This window comes from Cladophialophora carrionii (genome assembly GCF_000365165.1).
Source record: "Cladophialophora carrionii CBS 160.54 unplaced genomic scaffold supercont1.3, whole genome shotgun sequence".
Lineage (NCBI taxonomy): Eukaryota > Fungi > Ascomycota > Eurotiomycetes > Chaetothyriales > Herpotrichiellaceae > Cladophialophora > Cladophialophora carrionii.
This window is the reverse complement of record NW_008481828.1, coordinates 357,200-379,454: the sequence shown is the minus strand read 5'-3', so window position 1 is coordinate 379,454 and position 22,255 is coordinate 357,200. Positions and strand designations below refer to the sequence as shown.

At 54.5% G+C, this 22,255-nt stretch overlaps 8 protein-coding genes across 8 annotated transcripts; 4 read left to right on the top strand and 4 right to left on the bottom strand.

Annotated features, from left to right (window-relative positions):
- Positions 1-3,106: 3,106 nt before the first annotated feature.
- On the top strand, positions 3,107-4,521 carry G647_03525 (uncharacterized protein; the record flags this gene model as incomplete). The annotated part of the gene is made up of 2 exons (XM_008727870.1): positions 3,107-4,372; positions 4,429-4,521. 2 exons carry the CDS (start codon positions 3,107-3,109, stop codon positions 4,519-4,521), a joined length of 1,359 nt encoding a protein of 452 aa, XP_008726092.1.
- Positions 4,522-4,634: 113 nt separating this feature from the next.
- Positions 4,635-5,441, bottom strand: G647_03524 (uncharacterized protein; the record flags this gene model as incomplete). The annotated part of the gene is made up of 1 exon (XM_008727869.1): positions 4,635-5,441. The coding sequence occupies one exon, from the start codon at positions 5,439-5,441 to the stop codon at positions 4,635-4,637; it is 807 nt and encodes a 268-aa protein (XP_008726091.1).
- Positions 5,442-6,840: 1,399 nt separating this feature from the next.
- Positions 6,841-8,535, bottom strand: G647_03523 (uncharacterized protein; the record flags this gene model as incomplete). Its single annotated transcript, XM_008727868.1, has 2 exons — positions 6,841-8,392; positions 8,453-8,535. 2 exons carry the CDS (start codon positions 8,533-8,535, stop codon positions 6,841-6,843), a joined length of 1,635 nt encoding a protein of 544 aa, XP_008726090.1.
- Positions 8,536-8,810: 275 nt separating this feature from the next.
- G647_03522 (uncharacterized protein) lies at positions 8,811-9,677 on the bottom strand (the record flags this gene model as incomplete). The annotated part of the gene is made up of 2 exons (XM_008727867.1): positions 8,811-9,609; positions 9,673-9,677. The coding sequence occupies 2 exons, from the start codon at positions 9,675-9,677 to the stop codon at positions 8,811-8,813; spliced, it is 804 nt and encodes a 267-aa protein (XP_008726089.1).
- A 1,790-nt stretch (positions 9,678-11,467) lies between these two features.
- On the top strand, positions 11,468-13,036 carry G647_03521 (uncharacterized protein; the record flags this gene model as incomplete). Its single annotated transcript, XM_008727866.1, has 1 exon — positions 11,468-13,036. One exon carries the CDS (start codon positions 11,468-11,470, stop codon positions 13,034-13,036), a length of 1,569 nt encoding a protein of 522 aa, XP_008726088.1.
- Positions 13,037-13,868: 832 nt separating this feature from the next.
- Positions 13,869-15,997, top strand: G647_03520 (uncharacterized protein; the record flags this gene model as incomplete). The annotated part of the gene is made up of 2 exons (XM_008727865.1): positions 13,869-14,164; positions 14,215-15,997. 2 exons carry the CDS (start codon positions 13,869-13,871, stop codon positions 15,995-15,997), a joined length of 2,079 nt encoding a protein of 692 aa, XP_008726087.1.
- A 286-nt stretch (positions 15,998-16,283) lies between these two features.
- On the bottom strand, positions 16,284-18,312 carry G647_03519 (uncharacterized protein; the record flags this gene model as incomplete). Its single annotated transcript, XM_008727864.1, has 4 exons — positions 16,284-16,655; positions 16,811-16,992; positions 17,101-17,936; positions 17,996-18,312. 4 exons carry the CDS (start codon positions 18,310-18,312, stop codon positions 16,284-16,286), a joined length of 1,707 nt encoding a protein of 568 aa, XP_008726086.1.
- Positions 18,313-18,965: 653 nt separating this feature from the next.
- On the top strand, positions 18,966-19,616 carry G647_03518 (uncharacterized protein; the record flags this gene model as incomplete). Its single annotated transcript, XM_008727863.1, has 1 exon — positions 18,966-19,616. The coding sequence occupies one exon, from the start codon at positions 18,966-18,968 to the stop codon at positions 19,614-19,616; it is 651 nt and encodes a 216-aa protein (XP_008726085.1).
- Between the last annotated feature and the right edge of the window lie 2,639 nt (positions 19,617-22,255).

Sequence of the window (22,255 nt, the reverse complement as noted above, 5' to 3'; positions counted from 1 at the left end):
GCCGATTGTACTCGTATTGCCACATCTCATACCAGCAGGAGTATGATCTGTGGCCCATTCCCACCTGTTACTCAAGTAGGTAAAAACTGGTGATAAGTATGTATCTCCAGTACTGGAGTCAACTCTCTGTCTCGGTATAGCACTCCACATGATTCGTCTGGAGAGTCGCCGACCGCTAAGCGCGATCTGCGAGGGCGTCGGCTGTAGAAATCTGTGGTTGGGTGGTTGGTCAGGAGTACCTAGAGTGCATGCAGTCAGACTCAGCCCTAGCAGCCTCGACCACCTCGCGTGGTGTTCTGAGCCCAATTGACATGTCGACGACCACCAGGACCCTCTGTTTAGGTGGTTGTGCGCCGCATGCTTTCCTGGCGAGATGTGAGCGAGTGACTTAGCTGCGTCATCGGGCTGGGTTTCGCTTCCGCTCGGTGATAATTCTATGAAGTCCTCCGTAATGCAAGGCTGAAAGTCGCGGCGGCGCTGTTCACGTTGTTTTGAATCTCTTCACGAAGCTTCGGTACTGGTGGTCGGGTCCGCTGACCTACACGTACAGCTATCGTTTGTAGTGCCCGGCCTACCCCCGTATATCTAAATCGGGCGGAGGGCTTCTCGGGGGCATATTGCTTGATCTGGGCTTGTAGACTGACTGGGAAGAGACCAACATCGCGGCGTCATGTTCGCATGGACGCCGGAACCGCTGGGCCATTCAGTGTGTAGCACAGAGTAGGCCAGCTTGCGGTTTGATAATATGACGGAAGAGGATGACGAAACATTTCTCTGCGTGAAAGATACAGAGTCGAAGCAGCCATCTCGCTGCACCTTTTTGATTGCGCTGTCGATGTAATTCCATAAGCCTGGTACATATCGGCAACGTCATAGAGTTTCGCGTCGGCTACTGGACTGACTCGAGATTTGGGACTCGTCTTGGATGCGCCATGCACAATTGCGGAACACGGGTGCCGTGCACTTGAGGAAATCCAGTCACGCCCTGCGTCGTGACATAACTGTCTTCGAAGGAGGCGTGGCCCCGACGCAACCTAGACGGACGCTTCAGACTTCGTGCATCGCTTACAAGCCGCTGCAACGTTCTTTTGAGGCATCAACGCTCGGTGGTGTGAAAACAGACAGAAGGTCTCCGCTATGAAAGAGATCTGGGGTGCGATTGGCGGTATCTATACGCTTAATGTATGGCATGGCCCTGATCTCGACCTGCGCAGGTTAGGATGGTTCGCCTCCCACATCACTGGCGTTGGTCCGAGGCAGTTGGTGGCAGTGTGGATGAAGGTTGCAAAGCAAGAACCAATTTAGGATTGATTAGTCAGGGCGAAGCAGCAACGACGAGGGTGCGAGGTGAGAATTGACAGGGACTAGGTAATTGCATGCGAGCATGTGCCTGCGGAATTTCGCGGTCATTATTTCCATTCCCCGAACTAAATCGAGAGCTACTGCAGCTAGAGACGTAGGGCTGAGCCCACCCAAGTCTCCCAATCACCGATATTATTCGCAGCCAGGAAAGGGACAGCGACGGGAGTCGTCTCCTCTAACTTCGTGGTACGAGCATTAAAGCGGACCAGCATCGGGGGCAGGACCACCGATGACTGGAATAGCTGCAGCACAGCGCCTGGGCAGCTCCAAGCAATGCCACTCGGGCCTCTCCAGTGGTCAACAGGGGCGAAAGCCACATGGACTCGGACAAAGCCCTTGCGCTTGTCATCGATGGATGTGCCTTCCACGGCGCGTACCTTTGGCCGACTCATGCGAAGGAATCCACTAAGCCATGAGTCCACCAGACCAGCGTGTGATGTTACAGCTCACACCGCCCGTCATTGCACAAGGCCATTCCACCTGGCACCAGAATAGCTGGCTTCGAGGCGGAGAAGGATAACCCCGTGAATTACTAATTGTGGGCCTTGTGACGGCAGCTGAAAGACACACGGAGGGTAGGACTCAGATCAACTGAGCGTCCATTGAGTATCCGATCCGGCAGACAGGGCTGAAGACGTATAGGAAGCTCGTTTATTCCTTTTCCACCGGCTCAGCCGTTCGGCTTGCTGAACAGTCGAGCAGCCTGGCTCATCACCCTAATCCCTATGCCTGTCGACTATTGGATGCTTTTGTATGCTTTCAGCCGGCTCATGTCCCAAGTGCTGGGTTAGCGTGCTATAGCATCTAAGGGGCTGTTGGTCAAGTCTTTATACGTCTGTGCCCAGTATACTGGACTCAGCGTCTCGTAGCTGGACACCTACTGAAGGGTGGCAAGGAATCTTACCTAACTCACGTTGTCCTTTTGCAAAGTGCCACCGATGTACCGTGCCGAACCTAGAGGATGGTACCTCGAAGCTTCGTGGTCGCTGACAGACGTCCACCGCATCCGTCGACCGCAGGGCAGCGGAGTGAGGGCTACGGAGAGGCGGTCAGACCAGCCGAAGCAACCAGAGGAATTGATGCTGAAGTGCTGCTGCCCACACAAGAGAGCGAAGGAACTGAAGAAGGTCAAAGACAAAGATCACTGACGCGGTTGAAACGAACCCACCACAAAGTACGAACGGGGTGCATAACCTGGTAAGTCGAATCCTTACAGCTTCCTCTTCTCCCCCTCGCCACATCTGCCTCCTACTCCTCCTCTGTCCTCCATCCTCTATCACCTCGTCTCGAAATGTATTTTTCTGCAACCAATCGACATCTTGGACGTAGCTGACCTCCCCCAAGCAGACGTCGCAGAGTCAAATGTACGTATTTGATTCATCATCTATCGCGATCGTGCGGCTTGCGCCGTTTCGCAGTCTCTCAATTCACCCGTCTGGCGATGCTGTGAATCGCTGCACTTCTGTGTCAATTGGCTGACAGCTTCGTCGCTCCATCTTTAGGCGATGAGACCCATCCTCGATGCCACCGATGCGCGAAAGCTGGTCGTGTTTGCGACGGCTATACCGAGCCCAAGCCGTGGCCGTTCGAACATCCCCACAACCAACAACAGCCGACTGAGGACGTCGTGCCTTGGTTCAGCAACGGCAACCCTATACACTTTTACGATGAGCCTGATCTCAACCGACCGACTCAATATTTCCTCGACTGCGCTGCACCTCGCATCTCTTCATACTTTGCTGAGATGATGGACTCTTTCGTCGACGACAAGGCGCTGGTCCTATCCTCCTCCAACTCGGCGTGGAATTTCTGGAGTACGCTGGTCATTCAAGCGAGTCGAGAGCAGGCGTGTGTCCGTTACAGCCTGGTCGCCTTAAGCAGTCTCCACGAGTCGATCGAGCTCACAAAACGCGCGCCGTGGCAGAACCACACGTTTACCCTGTACTATACCAAAGCCATCACCGAGATCAATCAAAGTCAAAATTCTCTCCCGTTAGATATCATTCTCATCTCCTGTCTGCTCTTCGCGCACTGCGACTTCTTGATGGGCGCGTCTGCTGCCGGGCTCACCCACCTCAAATCCGGCCATCGAATCATCAAGGAGACCCGCAAGAGACAGATCGAAATATCACCCGAGGTAGCTGACTTGGTCGAACCCATCATGCACGGGTTTCTGGCAAAGACAGAGGCATATGCACTGCGCGAGCAAGCTACCGAACCGTCCACTGCAGGCCCGGTCACGACGGCTGCGACATATTCTCTCCCAGACATGCCCGAGAAATTCGAAGACCTGGCGCACGCGAATAAACATCTCCAACAAGCAGTCTACCTGGTCCTCCTGCTTGAGCGCGGTAAACCCCACCACTCGACACCCATGGTCCCAGGTGTCCGCAAATACGTCGCCGAATGGTCGAAGGCGTTCGGGCGCTGGAGAGCCGAGGCCAGTCTCGACCGAGATGATCCCATACTGAAAGACTGGCAGCTGTTGCTCCTGGCCCATCACCGCATGGCGTTTCTCGTCATGAAAACCTTTCCGCCCGAAAATGACAACGCCTATATCCGTGCTGCCGCGGATTTTCGGATCATGTTCGCGCAACTGCGCACATTCTTGCGTAGCGGACACACTACAATGGATAAGAGCAGGGACAGCGACATTGTGTTGAAGGCACACTTGGGATTCATCTCGCCATTGTACTTCATCGCCACAACGTGTCGAGTCCGCGACGTTCGACGGAACGCGCTTGAAGCTTTACAGGAACTGAAAGTGGTAGAAGCCCATTGGAACAGCTGCGTTGCATATGCTGTGGCCAAAACGGTGGTTGAGATAGAGGAATCATGTAGCCAGAGCTCTATGAAAGTGCAACGAATCAAAGTCGACAGCGTCGATCGATGCAAGGACGGCACACTTGAGATCCGATACCACCAAATCCCCGGGAACGGCAATCACGGCGACACTGTGACTAGGAGGATAACTGAGCCTTGCTGTCATCACGAAGCAACGATGACGTGGGTAAGTAGTTTCTTGCACTTGAAGGCCTTTCATACTGGAGCTAATGGCTTGTACAGCCCCTGGTGCGCATCGTTCAGCTCCACGGATTCCAGGCGACGGTAAAGCCTCACAAACTCAACTGTTCATGTGAGCATACGCTGCCAACGTGATCCTGTAAAGAAACCCCTCAGCACCACAGATCAATCTGAACTCCAGGGAGACCCAACACCGAGGTCCAAGAGACAGTATGTGTTGCTTCATCGACGCACATGCAGCTCCCTGCCTAATCCCTGTTCAATTTCTCTGCGATGCTCGCGCACGTCAACACCACCGCCACCTCGACCTTGGGTCTCAGCTTTTCGAACAGCCGCAGTTCTCCATGCTTCCTCAGACTGCCCAAGGTGCTGGCCACGAAGACGGCGACAACGGCTCCAGTGTCTTCGTCTGTCAGCCGGTAGTTCTTGAGGGACAGTTTGTTCTGGACACCGTCTTGATCGCTGATGGTTCGCTGCCACCTGAAGCGTCTCGTGCCCGGCGGATGCGTGCCGGCGTCAATGTCGCTCCATTCCGGACACTCGGTGAAATCCCACTCGTACTTGCTCTTCGTGAGCATCTTCGAAACATTGCGCATCTCTTCCCATTGGACGCTGTTGGGGTCGTTCTGTGCGTCACCGATGCCGAACTTGACGCTTCGAGCGTACCGAAAATGGGCGACTCCCAGGATGGGTCCGAGTGTATCCTGACCGGCAATGACAGAATGAAGGGTGATGTCGGGAACGTTTCTTTTCCACTCCGAGCAAGCGGCGAAGTACACTTGTGCCTCTGAATCTTTAGTGCAGTCCCAGATGGAGATGTCCGAGTTGAACACTTTCTTCCGGAAGACTAGTGTCTTGATGACCGGCTGGTTAAGGAGGGTAGTACCCGTCCGAACCCGAGGGATAGGAACAGCGGCGTCCCAGACTTTGAGCTCGTCGTGAGGATCAGTGACATGGTGTGTCAAGGGCTCGTTGCTGTGAGCCTCGTCCGTGTTGCGAGGTGGGATGTCGTGGGCAAATGAATTAGAGTACGGGTTACGGAATGCGGGTGCCATGGTTATGAGACGTATGGAGGCAATTTATCAGTGCAGGATATAGGTTGGGTGAGAGGAAGTTAGTTTGGCGCGATGGTGGATTCGAGGGAATCAATGCGGCAGAGGGATTCCTTCTGACACCGAGGACCACAATATAGTTGTGGGAGGAGTTCAGGGCAAGAGCGAAGGTCTGTAGACACCTTCAGTCTGCTGAAGTCGAGAAAGGACGAACCGAGAATCACGTCCCGGCAGCGGCGCGGCAGGCGTCGATGCACATACCGCCGCATGTAGAAGTTGTAGGATAGAATCGAACAAGCTCGATTGAACTGTGGTACGGATTCTCTCATATGACTTACTCCCTCAAATACAGTAGTGGTAGTTGTACATAGTAGGGAAGGCTAAACACGAAGTCTGCCTGAGGACGAGGACAAGCCACCCAGCACGCCCAATCTTTGAACCATGTGATCACGAGTAATTCGTACTTAGTTTTCGACGACCTGATTACGAGGTAGTCAATGCAAGTGACTGGTGAATGGTGAATGGTCCGACCTCTGTGCCACGCGATCACGCTGGACTTTTCTACAGGCCCCCTCCAAGTGCTTGGGCGGATTAGCGGCATGGCAAGGAACGGGGAGGCATGTCAAGGCATGGCGAGGCGTTCTTGGGATACATACATACCTGCTCCGTACTGTACCTAGTATCGTACTCTCAGGGAAAGGGGCCGTGAGTGTGCGCCTAACGTAAAGGTAACGTGGGTTTATTTATAGTAGCCAGTAGCTAGTAGCTAGCTAAGGTAACCTCAGGTAGGTAATTCATCAATTACTACTGGGTAGGTAGGTAGCCGATGCGTTGTGTGGTTCCGTATTCGTATATCCGTCTCGCTTGCATTCGTATACCTCCTAGGTAGGTGTCTTGTATGCATCCATGCATGCATGCGCGGGTAAGTGTTCGTCTACCACAGGATTGTGAAGGCAGCGAATAGCGGAAGGGCGGGTCAGGCGTTAATTATATGTTGGGCATTGCGCGGTACGTATGTAAGTATGTGCAGTATTTTGTTTGGAGTTCATAGTCGGAAGATTTGGTGGGTACTCGTACGGACTTGGCTGGAGAGACTGAGAGACTGAGAGGCCGAGAGACTGAGAGACTGAGAGACTGAGACATAGCATCGAACTGCAACTGTTGATCTTAGCTATATTCGCATCGTAGCACTAGCTTGATGTCGGCCGAAACTGTAGGACCGTCTGAGATAAACTCTCCAGCTACACGGTATAGCTGTTGTGTTCTAAAGCTGGAATACATACACTTTATCATCTCGGTGCGCGCATGTGTTCCGTCTCTCTTCGGTGGTTGAATCTTCTCCTTTTTGGATTGAACACTCTACTGTGTATCCTCTTTTCATTGATAGTATTTCTCTCTACAGTCATTGTATCCTTTCTTTGTTAGCGTGACCGTTCGTCCCTTTCATGTCCCGCTGGCGGTCCTTGATCTCGTGCACCCTCATGTCCAGCCCAACCCAGTACTTCCCATCTCGCCAGGCGACGGTGGTGCCGCCCCAGATCGCCCACAACCACACGGGCAGCGCAAGGGCTTCCCGACCGAGCCACGCAACCATCCAGGTGGTGAACTTCCTCCGCGCCTTCGAACCTGTCGACAGAGGTCTCGCGAACGAGGGCACATTTGTATCTCCACCTTTCGCTTCCACTGTCCTGCCGGAGTGGAGGAGGAGGAACACCGTCCAATCCACGGCCATCCAACACAGAATACTCAAACCCCACCAGGCCCAGAATGCAGTCCACGTGGTGCCCGCCCAAATCCTCGTAGTTTCCAACGTTGTCAGCCCATAAGACCCCATTGCGCTACACAAAAAGCTCTCCGTCCCGGGCTCGACCAGCGTCGCAGCCGGAACGGTAAACTTCCTGACTCGGAGCCACCTCACGCGGCGCGAGATGTAGTTCGTCACAGACATTGATGAAATGGGCTGGACGGCGAGATCTCCGAAGACCAGTCCGTGATTGCGCATATTGCCAGGGAGATCGGGGGTGACGGGGAGGCGTGATTTCCACAGCAAGTCTCCGATCAAGTGATCTTCGCAAATGTTATGGGAGAAGAAGTCGATTCCCGTTCTCGCTTCGAGGGGTGCAGCTTCCTTGTATTTTCGGTCCCTGAGGGCGGCTTGCGATGTCAAGTGATCAAGATGTGACCGCCGGAACATGGTGGATTTGCCTACAATGCAGGGCGCCACCGCGACGGTGTTGATGGCGACATACATCTTGGCGTGTGAAGAGGACAGGAAGACTTCTTCGAGACGGCCGCCACCGTACTGAGCCAAAGTGGCGGGTGTGTTGCGGGAGGCAGGTGTTGCAGCGGTGCCCGTGTCGTGGGACGAAGGAGCTGTCAATTGCCTGTCAACACGGCCGTTGATGACCGAGTACGTATCGACATCTACCGAGATGGGAAGGTGGTGAACCAGCTTGTAGGGTGTTGCTGAGGCTTCACCGTGTCGCGTGAATCCGCATAGCCTGTCCACCATCCGTGCACAGACACCGCGACCGACCCAGACGTTGCAGTCGATGATCCAGATGAGATGATTCTTGCCTGACTCGCGGTATGCTTTGCTCATATTCCGGATCTTGGGATTGGGGCCCAGCAGCTGGCGATATTGACTCTCTTTCTTGTCTCCATTGGCGAGCCCGTCATCGTCCTCTTCCACAAAAATGCGCGCATTGTAACCGGGGTGATCTCTGACGACTGCCGTGAGCGTGACATATGCGGGATCGGAGCGCGAAGACACGCAGAAATGAACAGCTATTTTATCCCGAGGATAGTCTTGGTGGAATGTCGAGGCCAAACACTCGTAGAGGTACGGCTCGAGGCCCTTGCAAGGACGAATGACCGTGACATTCGGGATGTCTCCCGGCGACTTGAATGAGAGGTCTGCCGCTCGTTGCGGAGTTTGACGGTAGTAGAGGAACCTGCAGTCACGGTCAACAAGCTACGTCTTCGTTGTATCCGAGAGTGGTAAATAGACGGACAAACACACATAGCCAATGCCGCAGACGCAGGCTATGAAAATATACCAGGCGATACACACCGCCGCAACAATATCCGTGAACATGGATAGGGCATGACGGAGGGGAAGAGCTTAGATGGCCGACAGGAGCACCTAGTGAGCAGATATCTCCAGTCAAAAGGATGGAGGATCATATTGTCAACGCCGCCGGAAGATTAACATGGAGTTCCGTAAGTCCCGCTTCTTCGAATGCCATACGCTTATGCTGCCACTGGGACCCAGATGAGACTACACGAATGCACCATCACCAGAAAGTAGAGCTTGTGCAAATGCTGCCTGGATTGAGCCCCAGCACTATCATCTCTGTTCTGTAACGTAGCCTAATCCCTTAACCAAGCCCGCCGCTTCTCTTCCTTCTTCTCCCTGCGCTTCTCCTTGAATGCTTTTAACTCGGCCTTGGTCAACTTCTGACTCTGCCGCTCCGCGCGCAAGCTCTTCCCATTGTGGCTGTTTGCTGCAGCGTCCACATCGAAGAACGCGTTCATCTGCCGCTTGCTCTTCTGCTCATCGGTGAATTTCTCCGGGTTAAGATCCGCCCGTTGCCACTTCCCAGTGAACCGGTTGAATGTGCCCGTGGCTTCGTACATATCTGCGGTGTTTGCGCCTGTCACGGCTCCAATGCCGTCATCCACCGCAGAGGAGATTTCGTAAGCTTTGGCGTAGTCGGCGTTAGGGTCATAGTCTCCGTGGATGGCAGGATCGTAGCCTCCAACTTGGCGGCTCGGCGGAGACTGCGAAGCGGCTACCGAGCTTGCGTAATTCTCAACTCCAGGAGGTGCTGACGGCTGTGGTGCTTGTGAGGACTGTGGCACTCTGGGGTTCTCCCACTGTGTCGTCTGCGTAAAGCGGTTGTAGAAATAAAATGCTTGAGCACCATCATCCCACACTGCTGCCCAGCCATCGTCCGGAGGTTGATCAGGAGGCGCCTCCTTGGGCAATGGAGGAGGTTCTTCGCCGGTGGGGAGAGGGGGATTAGCGGACGGTGTTGCTGTTGCTTCTTTGTCGGTCGTCTCCGTGCTCACTGCAGGTGAGGGAGAAGGTTCATGGTCGTATATCTTGAGCTCACCGTCCTCGTCTGATTGAGGACTGTCTTCTGCGCGTTTTTCAGGTTTGTCGGGACTGGAGCAGAAATCACATTAGCAACGAAAGAAAGCGCGCAACGATGGCCTGGAGGTCAGCTACAGCATGATGGTTGGTTACACGGTGATACTCATGTAACCACGATTTCGCATGGCATCAATGGCCCACTTTTGGCGCAGTATCCGCGCTTCTGCACAGACCGGAGCGATCTATCAGAATCAAAAGAGCTGTCATGAAGAGTGGTGGTTTCGGCAAAACATTGCATGGTCTGGGAGAGAAAGGCTCAAAACGGGGGTTACCACGCAGATTTCGATTAGATCGGGAAGGTCTTCCGGACATGGTACGTCACAGCCTCGTTTCCTCTGGTGCCTCAGCCTCGTTTGGGTCCCAAGACCTCCCAAAGACACTTCCACTTGACGAAGAAGGAAACGATGCAAAGATAAGGCTACACACGAATCAGACCTCAGACCCTTTTGGATTTCTCCCGTGGAAGGGTCTGATGAACGAGACAACAGCAGTTCTCCTCGCTACCCTGTGGATGCCCAGGGACCGGGTGGTGTAATGGCCCGCAGTGGCTGAGAGGGACACCCTCTTCCCACCCAAGCGGACATTTCTTCTTTGTTGTGGTGGGCAGAGAGATGTCTTGTGTTGTCATTTGTGGTTGGGAGAAACATTGCGACGACAACTGGAAATATCCTTAAAGTCAAAATCGTTGTAAGCCTGCCACGGGGTGGAGGCACATGCCAGCACATTGCCCCTGTGGCACTTGGAGGACATCCGCACTGTCGAGTAGGCATGCTTTTCTCGATGTCCAGCTTGCCACTCGACGGTCGCATCGAGGACAGGGTCGCGATTCCAGAGAAATGTGTCGTGACAAATTCCACTTGTCCGAGTAGTCACCTCCCGCAATATCGAAGAAATCAAAACAGGCTCGTCCGCTATCCATCAGTGGGTGCTGAGCACAACATACGCTATGGTAATTATTTGTCACTCGATCACCCTGCCACTCGGGATGTGCCAGGTAAATAGCAAGGTTACCGAGGCTTGGCCTGACAGCACTGGATTTGCTGCTTCTATAATAATGGCGTTCATGGTTCCGCATCAGAAACGTGCAGGAGCTGGAATCTCACTGTGCATCGCTGCGATGGAGGTTGGCGTGGGCAAGACTGCCGTGAACCTAGGTGGAAGTGGGATAGCCTGATCTAGCTTCTAACCCATCCTGCATAGGAGGTCTCTCAAGGACGCATGATGTGCAATGTGGATTCGCATCCACCTCGACATTATTGTACCGGGTCAAGCGGTTCTCACACCGCCAAGCACCCAATCTGAGGGCAGATTCGAAATCAAACGCTCGCTATTCTCTGATATGTAATCAAAAGGCTGGGACTTGGAAGCCGTCTCCAGATTAGTACTAATACCGGGTAGACTTGTGGGAGTACAGAGAGGGAAAGCTGAGGCTGACGCTCACATCACGGCTGCAATCACTCCGTGTCTGCATCAGGACTAATGTAGTTGACGTAGTCCATAGAAGTGAAAAGTGTAATGAGCCGTGTCCATTATGTGCGGTCTCTACTCCGTACATAGGGAGAAGGTAGACCTAAACGACTTTGGGACTCGACGGACAAGGAGTCAGGGCACGACGTGTCCATTATGTACGAGCAGCTTACGCCAAGCCCTGTATTGTTCGCAGCCCAATACAGACTAGCGTGGAAGATTTCTATTGGTCAATAGGCCTTACACTAAGCCTCTTCGAAAGACACGCGTATCCCCTGTTGATCCTTTGACGTGGGCATCTTCACCGGCTTCACCTCGTTGCCTTCTATCGCATGATTGTCTTACCATTATTTTGGCATTGCATCAGTAGGGACTCACCTGACTTCTAGACTATTATGCATAAATGTTAGCAAAGTCATCTCTGCCGCTGAGACTTGCGGCAGTCCTGCCTTCGGGCTTGAGCCTCCGTGCGTACCACGTGTCAACACCACCCACGTCGACCTCGGCTCTCTTCGCGCCATCACCAGGGAATGAGGAGGAGCCTACCTCTTGTGAGTCCCATTTTCTCGCAGTGTCTTCTCCTGGATATGGCGACATTAGAGAGGTCTTGATCTACGCGATCGAAGTTCTGATCTTCACCACCAAATCTCTCACCACTTTATTCGTCTCCAAAGCCGACTCGTCAGGGTTCTCAACTCGACTGGACAACCCAAAAGGCTCACCTTCGGTTGTTGCGGTCCTCACTTCAGCTTTCGTAGAGTATTTGCTCGAAGCTCGTCTGGCCAGTTCAAGAGTGGTGCTTTCTCTTTTTGCGCGCGCGCAGAGACAATACCTATTCCCTGGCAGTTCCGAAAATGCGGGCAAACACGTACTCGACGACCGACACCTAATTAAATGGTGGTGCCGAATCTTCGACCGGATCCTACGGCATCCCAGAGACAATTCGACGGCCACGGCCCATCTTCTGGTTCCTGGGTGTGACAAAGGCGAGACCAAAGCATTCTTCCCCCCTTCAACTCGTGCAGATCCACCGGCTAGGCCGAAATGGATCAACTCATATCCTGTCGACCTCATGGTGACAAATACATCGTTGCCTCCAAGACACTTGGTCCCACGCCTACCGGACGACCCAAAGGCACGTTTTCTAGATGATCTGGATGGGGAGTTTGTCGACGAGCGGGGGAATTGGCGAAGTGTGAAGGATCTCACTCAGTTTTGGGAGTTTATGTCTTACAGGCAGGAATGCTCCGCTGGCAGGCTGGTTGGATTTCTGTGGTTGGTCTTCTCCCACGACCAAGCCAAGTATGCAGCTTCTAGTGAGCTTCAGCAATCTGAACACACGCCGAGGCCGAGTAAGCCAATGGCGCAGCCAAGTCTTCTGACCCCCGGCAACTCTCAGCAACTGGAGCATGGTGCTCCAGAATTTGGCCCGCAGGATTCATCGACCCTCAATACACTCCCAACCCTCCACTCACCACCTCCGTCTTCACCACTTCAGCAAGAGCCAGGGCCGATAGGGTCGCAGGACTTCCAAGACCGAGTCGATGCTCCTGCTGCACCTCCGCTGACAGAGGGGTCATCATTGCCCGTGGTCGACCAAACGCGGGGCGAGATCGTGTTTGACGCCGCTCAATATCAGGCATTGATGGACTATCTTCTGCAGACTGACTTTACTGGAGAAGAAGCTGCTGTGGAAGCCAGCAGAAGCTGGATTGACAGAGCTCTGGAACTGTCTAGGGCCACATCCTTTGGCCAACCGGTGCTGGGATGTGCCACCCCGGTCTTGGCGCAGTCCGCTCCGGCCGTCGAAGCGTCATCGGCCCCAATCAACGTGCTGACTGGTGTCCGCAAGAAGAGGAAAGCCGATGTTGTTGAAGACGCCTCGGTTCGATCTAATGGAGTAGAAATAGCTGGAGCGGCAGCAATTAATACGCTGGCTGCCGGTCTGGTTAGGAAGAAGACTAAAAGTTGAAGGCGTGACCAGCACGCAGCCTTCGCAATATAGCACGAGCTACTTGCATCTGGGGAGCGCGAAGCTGCAAGGTGCCTCGATTGGGTAACTGGGGCTCCCTGGCAGATGACAATCCTGCTTCGTACTGAAGAGGCTAGCAGTGGCCACGTCCCAGTCAGAGGAGTGGCTATACAGAGCTTGGCGGTCCGACCATCCGGCCGCGCGTCTATTCTGATTGGACGACCGCCGGTCAGCCGCCGTGCTGCATTCCGATTGGGCCTCGGGAGGCGCCAAGCAAACTTCGCCTCGCACAAACTCTCCTAAAAATGGAAATTCGTCGACCGTCCCACGCGTCTATCCGTTTTGCATTCGTCTTTCCTGGCCCTCAGCATTAGGCCTCGCTGTCGGCCGACCGGCCCTCGGCCAATATTCGCCAGTCGAACATCCTTCCAAGGTCTCCAAGGCGCCTATGGCAGATACGGCAAAAATGGCAACCAGCCTTGCAGTGGTGATCCTCCTTCTCCAGCGCGGCGTCAATTGTAACAGAGCAATCCTGCCGCAGCCCGTTTCAGGGCTGCTCGTGTCCGCGTGCAGCGACGAGCCGGGCCCAGGCTGACCACCGCAAGCCTTGGATGTACTGGATAGATGTATGGTCATCAACTTCTCTCTTGTATCGCCTCATCTCATCTCTGCCGTTCTCTCTGCCTGTCTGTGGTTCCGGTGTTGCATTTCTCTGATTTTCGTTTTCTGCTGTCGACGCGTTTCCTTTCTGTTGGACTACAGCCTCGCCATCACGCGGGTTGACCTCGTGCGCAGCTGAGTCTCGAAGTATTTCTCTCGGAAATCCTGCGTTATGGCCGCCCTGGTGGGAGCTTCTCTTCTTTTTGCCGCCGTTGCCGCGGCGCAGAATAGCTGTTCGATCGTCCCCATCTACGTCGACTTCCATGACAGGGCAGTCAATGGCGGCGTAAATATACAATACGGCCTTTTCGCCGGAATAGGCTTCCCCCTATCGCAAAATCAGTCTCTATGGCCGTCGCTGTCGAACAATGAGACGACGGTGTCTAGTCTCGACTACTGCACCAATAGTCCGTTCCCGAATTGCTTGGATCATGATCACGGATTCTACTCCCCAGAACTATCAGAGAAGTAAGCGGAAGCCTCATTCCGTGGAGAGCATGAACTGACCACAAGCTCAGTTATTCCTCCGTGGCATCATATCAACCACTCGATGAATATGGATCGATACCCGCAACAATTGTTGAGACTGCGCTCGACACTCTCAATGTCTTCACACACTACTTTGACCCGTCACCAGCAACTATAACGCGAGTACAGAACTTCCCCATCACGAGACTGTCCAACTATTCTTCCAGCAGGACACCGTGGTTTGGACCTGCCGGCCTCATGGGTCTTGGGCCCGTCAGCACTCTCCTCGAACACCTGTACAACAATCAGTTTATCTCGTCGCGATCTTTTGGCTTGTACATGGGTACTGAGTATGAGCAGTCGAACGGTGCAATCAATGGCTCACTCACTCTGGGTGGCTATGATTCAGGTCGATTTGAGGGCGTCGTACATAATTACACCATCAGTCAGCCGCGTGCGGATGCAGCTCACAGCCCCTTCAAGGTGTCGGTCCAGCAAATGACTCTTACCGACGAGTCCAATGGAGAGAAGACAGACTTGCTCACTGGCGCATTCGACGCCCATATCACTACCTCGCAATACCAACTCAGTCTGCCTGACAATGTCCTCCAGCAATTCTCGGACGCAACAGGTGCTATACCCTCCGACGACGATCTCAACGTCTATCGTCTTCCTGACGGCTTCAACTCCACGTTAACAATCACTCTTGACTCCGGCCTCGAGATCACCTACGATGCCGACTGGTTGAGGAACGTGTCAAACAACTCGCCCATCTCCACCCACACCATACCAGACGGTACTACCAACGGAACGATCAATCTCCTTGGCAGCGCCTTCCTCTCCAATGTCTACTTGATCGCGAACTACGACTCCGAGCCGCCGACGTTTCACCTCGCCAAAGCATTGCCACACGCACCGTACGTCTTCACGGAGACGCTATGCCCAAACACAGTGCCCACAGCCGCAGCGCAGACTAAGATTTCCAGCTTTGCGGCTTCAGGGATGGCCGGTGCAATCGTCGGTGGTGTGGTCGGGGGCATCGGCGTCGGATTTGCCATCTACTGGCTTTTCCGAAAATGCATGCAGCGACGCATGTGGCGTGAAAAAGCCCGCCAAAGCATGAAGGGCAAGGGTATGGACAGTGAATCTACCGTGGGAGGCACCAAATGGGCCAGCGGCAAAGCCCAAGGGTCGCCCTCGACCATGGCAAGCGAGATAGAGAGGGGAAACAGCAGTGAAATGGCGACGTTTGCATTCGATTTCAATTCACAACAACATCAGGCGTATGCAACTTACCTCGACAACGCGACGCAACAACCACAGCCACAACCACAGCAGCAGGATCAGAACGCCTCAAGACTGTCACGCACGTACAGCCAATTCGTCAAGCAAATGGCGCACGAGAACCTCGCCTTGAACACAGCTCCCCAGTCGGGAATGCATGCCCCTCAATACGCGCGGCCCATTACCTCTGACTCCTTTGAGACTCCGATCACGCCTGCCACGGGCGTGCCGTTGTTGTTCTCATCATCCCGACCCGGGCAGTCGCCGGAGCCGGTGATCCAGACGTCCAAGCACGGGCCTTTCCGGCCCTTGACACTGACACACAGCAACGTCTCGGTGCCCGACGCGACGAGCACGTTTCCCTTCGGAGAGGGACAGGGACGGAGCCACGAAGACCACGCCTTCCAAGCCAGGCAGGCCAAATTGAAGGGATTGAATGTGCAGACCGAGTTTGCTCCGCCTCCGACAGCTTTTTCAGAGAAAATGGCGAGAAAGGCGGCGGGCAGGGAAGGCGGGAAGCTGAAGAAGATGTTCTCTCCGTCTTCGTAGTCCAAATGTTCGCAATGCCCGCGTCACCTCATGCGTGACACGGAGATTTGCCTTTCGAGTCTGAATATGCATTTAGCGGCCATGTTGGGGGCGGCGTTGACACACGGTGTGGCTTCTTCAGGTTCAGAGATGGATGCAAATCCGTCATGTTACGACATTTATGTGTGACGCCCATGAGACGTGGTTGCTCAAACCTTGGCCACGGAGATAATATATACTTTTATTCATCCTTGAGCGGGTCAGAGTGAAGTCTTCTTCTACCCGTGCCCCGGATACAGTACTCATGTCAGCATTTCGTGAGCGCGGCGTCACACGTCCTGTGTATGCCGTCCAAGCCTCCGGCTCGGTCCAAACACCTCACGTCCTTCTCCTTGAACATCCTGGCCTTGACCCGGCCGATGAACAGCTCGTCCAATCTCTCGTAGCTCAGGCCCGCCGATTCGGGCTGATAGGCCCACAGATACCAAATCGACAGCACCGACAGCGCCCCGAAGATGAACGTGACTTTGGCGCCCAGGTTTGCCTTGTCAGGGTTGAACAGGTACGGCAGGACGAAACCCCACATGGTCTGCTCGTACGCCCCCGCCCCGCATGGCAGGGCCAACCTGTTAGTCCAGTTCGACAGATCGGAAGGATCATGTATGACACCAAGAACAAACTATCGAGAAAAACAGAGAGAGAGAGAGAGAGAGAGAGAGAGAGAGAGAGAGAGAGAGAGAGAGAGAGAGAGCGAGAGAGTACACGTTCCCCGGGCGTACGTACGTACGTACGTACGATATGATATGATATGGCTGGGGCTCGAAGGGGACTTACGAATAAAGCGCTCTGCAAGCCCACGGAGAGCGACGCAGTTTTGGCTCGCAGTCGCGCCGTGGGTATCTCGGTCATGATGGTGTAAGCGGTCGCGCCGATGGTGGCGTTGTACACGAAGCAGAACAATTGGAGGAGCGCAATGGTGCCTCTGATGGCGCCGGGAGTGCCTGAGACGGCGAGCCCTAGATCGAGTCGCGAAAACGAGGGTGTGTCAGTCGAAAAGTGAACGCACGCAGCAAGGTCATCACTGGGTGTTGATATTTGGCGGGCGTGCGTTGAACAGAACTTACCTCCTGTGATCAAGAGGAGTGTCGTCAAAATGATCATGCCCGACAGCGTCAATCGTCGCCGTCCCACACTGTCGACGAGGTACCAAGAGACGACGTTGCCGGCGCCCGACAGGACCTGTTGGACAATGAACAGTTTGAAGCTGGCCGCGGCGCTGTAGCCGGCAAGTTGCTGGTAGTACGTGCTGTAGGAGCCGACAAAGGTGACGCCGGAGAAGGTCTGGATGGTCAAGGGCATTGCCGCGATGATGGTGCGTCGCAGGTTCGAGCGGCGGAAGCATTCGGCGTATGTCGCTCCGGAGGTCTCTTCTTCGGTCTTGGCCAAGACACGTTTGATCTCGGCCATCTTGATTTCGGCTTCGGTGTCGTCGGTAAAGCCAATCTTCTGGAGAGCCTTCATTGCCTTGTCTGGTTTGCCATGACTGGCCAGCCACCATGGTGACTCCGGCATAAAGGGGAGCACAAGCACGGCGATGCCCATGAAACCGTACCCCGATACAAAAGCGATCCGATAAGCCCAGCGCGTGGGCTGATCACCAGTGAAGTTGACCACCAGTGCGGAAGCCAGCGAACCCGTGATGAGCGCGATGGGCATGGCCGCCGTAAGCACTCCGCGCAATGGTAGCGGGGTGATCTCCCCGATGTACGCCATACAGATCGAGTTCGTCCCGCCCGTCGAAAAGCCGCCGAGGAAGCGCCCGGCGAAGAAGACCTCGTTCGTGGTGGCGATGTATTCCAGAGTGACGGAAATGAGCCTGACGCCGAATAGGAAGGCAAGTGATGCTCGTCGACCCAGTTTATCGGCAACCCAGGCGCCGCCCAAGGCTCCTATGACGGATCTGCGATGGCGTTGTCAGCGTGGATTCCGCCCCAGGCTTTGTAGCCAGCTGGAACGTACGCTGCCTGAGGAGCACCGTAGTACGCGGACTGCCACTTGGCGGAAAGGACATAGTTGCCATTGTAGGCATTGCCAAAGTCCTTCCGGAACTGCGGGATACCGAGCACAGACTGCCCGGCAGTCTTTGCATAATTGTTGGCAAGCACACACCATAGTATGTAGAGGCACCATAGTAACGCTGTTCTATGCTTTCGTAAGGAGCCAAAGAACGATGGGGGTTTTGTATACTGTGCGAACGATACTTCTGCCGACTTTACCTCCGTAACACAGACATCGTCGTGGAGAGCCTCTTTGGCAGAGTCGCTGCTTTGCGACATGGCGACTGCCTCTTGCCTCAAAAGTTCAGCAGTTCCAAGGGATGAGACCAGGACACTATGGACCCATCAAGCAGATAAGCCGACGCATCATAAGCTTCTCCATCTCGAACGCACGCGGCAGTAATTAGTCGCCCGGTTCCGAACGATCGAGGGCCTTAGTCATCGACACGCCATGTGGCTGCACTCGTTTCTCGAAACAGGCCAGAACTGTCGGTCTCTGGAATCAGAGGAGACCGGCTATGCAAGGCGTGATTGTGCATCTGGTAGAGTACGCTGTCGGGACCCGAAGCTGTTCTGGAACCCCAAACAAGAAACACCTTGGCTGGGCGGGCGTGAGGATCGAGGGGGTACAGCCAATCGAGCAAGGCCAATACCCCTGCGTCCGTCTCATAGGCATGGTCTAAATTCTCTGGCTCGCCTGGGTGAAACATGAGTAAGCGGCCCGCTTAGGCGTCAAACTCTCCTTGCTCGATACCTCGTATGCAAATCCAGGCATCCCGCTTAAATTGTTCGGGGACCCGTCGGAGCACTGGTGGACCGATATCGACGTCAGATCGAAGATGGATCCGCGTCGCCTTGATGCAAACCACGCTCGACAGTGCGAGTGGAGGAGATCAGGAGCAGGGAGGTACAGCTGAATCCCGAACAGCACCATGAACCACAACAAGAACCCTCCGCCGTTGATGTTCATCGTCGGCGACGGCAAGAACCCCCAGAAATCCACCCGAGCGATCAAGTCGGCCAAGACGTCCCACATCTCCTCGCGATATCGGTACTGGAGCAAGGCCAACCACCGAGATCTGGCGCTCGATTCGACCACCAAGGCGATCCTGAACGGAGCTTCTTCTTATCTGAACAAATTGTCCACCGGCAACTATCGGAAGAAGCCTCCCGAGCTGTTGAATCGTGACCAAGCGGAGGACAACGATCAACCGCTCCGAGAGCAGAGTCGACCGCTGGCCTGCGAGGCGGCAGTGATCAGGCCCAAACCTCCAACACCGCATGTCGCGGTGAGGCCTTGGGAGCAGGCTCGCAAAGACTACGAGGAATGGGCCGCGCGACCCTTGTCCATCCTTGGTTCGCAGTTCTTCGACATCTTCACTCCCTCGACGGCCATGAAGTACGACATTGAGATCAAAACAAACCTCTACTTTTATTTCAAGATCATCAGGCCCTTTGCCACGCATCTGCTTCAGTCGTGGCAGTGGTTCGATAATCTGGCTCAGATTCAGGCGTCGCCTTGTCTCACCTATGCTGTGGCAACATTCGCCTCCGTATTCCTGTCTGGGATGCTCAGAGGGTGAATCTCCCCCACGCTTTTCACTATTCAGTGGAAGGGCCCGCAAGCTGTGCTTCGCTCGAACGGGTTGATATGGCGTCGGCTGCTGACTTTGGCTACAGTGGACGCGGCGTGGTCCTGCCGCCAGAGACCGAAAAGGGCCAGAATTGCCCATGGACAATACCTCCCTGGCTACGGCTCCATACCAAGTGCCTGTCCGAGCTCAACGCGATCCTAAGCGACCCTGCCCAGGTGATTGATGAATCTTGCTATCAAGCGATCCTGTTCTTGTACCGACTCTCGGTAAGCTCCAAGCACCACAGGTGATTGCGTTGCGGACGTGCTGAAAGCTCCAGGTGCTCCTAGCGGACGGCGAAACCGGGAGGATGCACTTGCAAGCCCTCAAACGAATGGCCCTCCTTCTTGACATTGACCAGAGTTCGCTCGGTAGGGAGCTCGCCGTGTGAGTTCTTTTCTGCCCCACCGCAAGCTTGTCTGGGCTAATGATCGCTGTGCACAGCTCCAAAATCAACATCATCGGAGCTTTTCTGCACAGCAAGTCCGTCGTTCTGGTTCGGCAAGTCAAGGACAAGGCCAACGAGCCGGAGAGAGAAGTGGTGGAGGTCGACCGCAAGTTCTGGCGCTCTGACCGGGAATGGTACTCTCATCGCGCCGGCCTGGCCGGTCGCACGTTGGCCTGGCGCGCAGAGAGTCCCAGCTCCAGCTTGCTTCCAGAAAGCGCCTCCGCCATTGCCCGGGTGGACCCCGATAGCAAGCTCTTGGGAGAGGCCGAACATCTCGAGGTCCAGCGGTGCTATCAGATCGCCTTGTTCTTCTGGAAGTACCTGAACTGTATCAGCTTCAACACCTCTGCGCTAATCGTCCGCTCGAATCTGCTGGAGTTGCAGTACCGGTTGTCGAACATGGATCTCCCCACGATGAGTTTAATCTGCTATACCACGCTCTTCAACATCCTCTTGGCGGGATCAGAGGCGGCGCGCTCGAAACCGGAACGGACGTGGTTCATCCAGCAGATGGTGTGGCTGTATCCGGACATCCAGTACCTCGACACCGTCTGGCAGTTGCTGGCCGAGTTCTTCGATCCTCTTGCGGTGAACTTCAAATTCATCCAGGAAGTATGGGAAGACATCGTTGCCGCGAGAGGAGGAGGCGGCACCACAAAGCCCGCAAACAGCGCGGACAGACAACTGGTCAAGCCGATCAAGCAATTCCGGCCCACCTCGTATGCGCCGGATCTGACGAAGCCGCTTCCGGTGTTTGAGCTTCGAGACGTCGAGGAGGCCACGCTGGAGAAAGGCATTCACAAAGCGCCTGGTTGTGCGAGTGTTGCGACCTAAGAGGCAATAGTCAGCTCAGCTTACAGTCTTCATGTCGCGTCGACAAGGGCAGATACCGAGAGGACTGGCCTTCATCTCAGCTTGGTAGGAACGAACCCTCACGCAAGCCTCACTCCAAGAGAGCATGCGAATGTAAAGTCTTGCGATCGTCGGATCTGGTTGTCCTCAGCATGAGCTTCCCCGATGGGATCCAGCACATCCAGTGCTGGCAGCGCCTTTGCTCGGAAAGACACCGAGACAAAACAAAAGTGTCCTCGAGATCGAGTGACTACACCCGCAGTCGAGCCCTCAGGCTATAAGACGCTCACTTGGCAACCACCTTCATACATTTGTCCTAAAGGAGAATACGCCGTTCCAGCTCGAAGCCGCTGTCAAGTATCGCGGTCGTAGTCCTCAACTTGTCATCTCTCCCGCAATTTTCTTGACTTATTTGACGAACGCATGGGCCGCGACTGTAGTCCTGTTACAACTACCAGCTACTTCCAAAATATAAAACAGTGCAGGCGCCCAGGGTGGGATTCCAGCAGATGTGGTGAATGTGCCTCTCCGCAGAGCCACTGTGCTTACTGGTGGATCGACGACAAGGAAAGGTGCTTGAAGGCCGAAGGTGCGGAAGGAGATGAGACAAGTTCTGGCAGTACTGGATTCGTGTTCTGGAGACGGAAACCAGATACTGCCATGGCAAGGCTTGGTGGTGGAATGACTTGAGATGGAACCGTGAAGCTACAGTCCATATTGATACTGGCTCGTACTGTATGTCACGGTACTGTATGTGACGGCGACAGAGAGAAACTCTAGTCGACGACGAACACCCACTCACTATTCAGCACAGCACATCAATCAGCATCAGCATTGCGCACCACTAGACGAGCTACCGAGTACATCAATCATGATCAGATGACCCCCCGTCCTCTTGACCATTTCGTTCGCAGACAAATTCGTCTGGTCATCCTTCCTCTGTCTATCTCCTGTATCGTCGCAGGCTCGCAATGAGTTGTCTTGTCCTACCACGCCTTGCTGGGGATCGTACAACTTTGCTTGGTTGCCCTCCCTGCTTCCGACATCCATCCTCTCTAGGCAATAAGGTATGTTGTCCTTCCACATGATACGGAGGAATGCCGCGGGCTAGATTGTCCTGAGCAGGGTGTTTATCCGTCCGACATCATCACTGGTACCGAGATGACCTTCAAGGGGTACGGGATCAGTACATAGGTAATCTATCTCGACGGCCCCCTGACTCTACTGACCCCATATAATAGTCACCGGCAATCAATCATGAAAGAAAGAGCGCCCGTGAGAGTTGTGA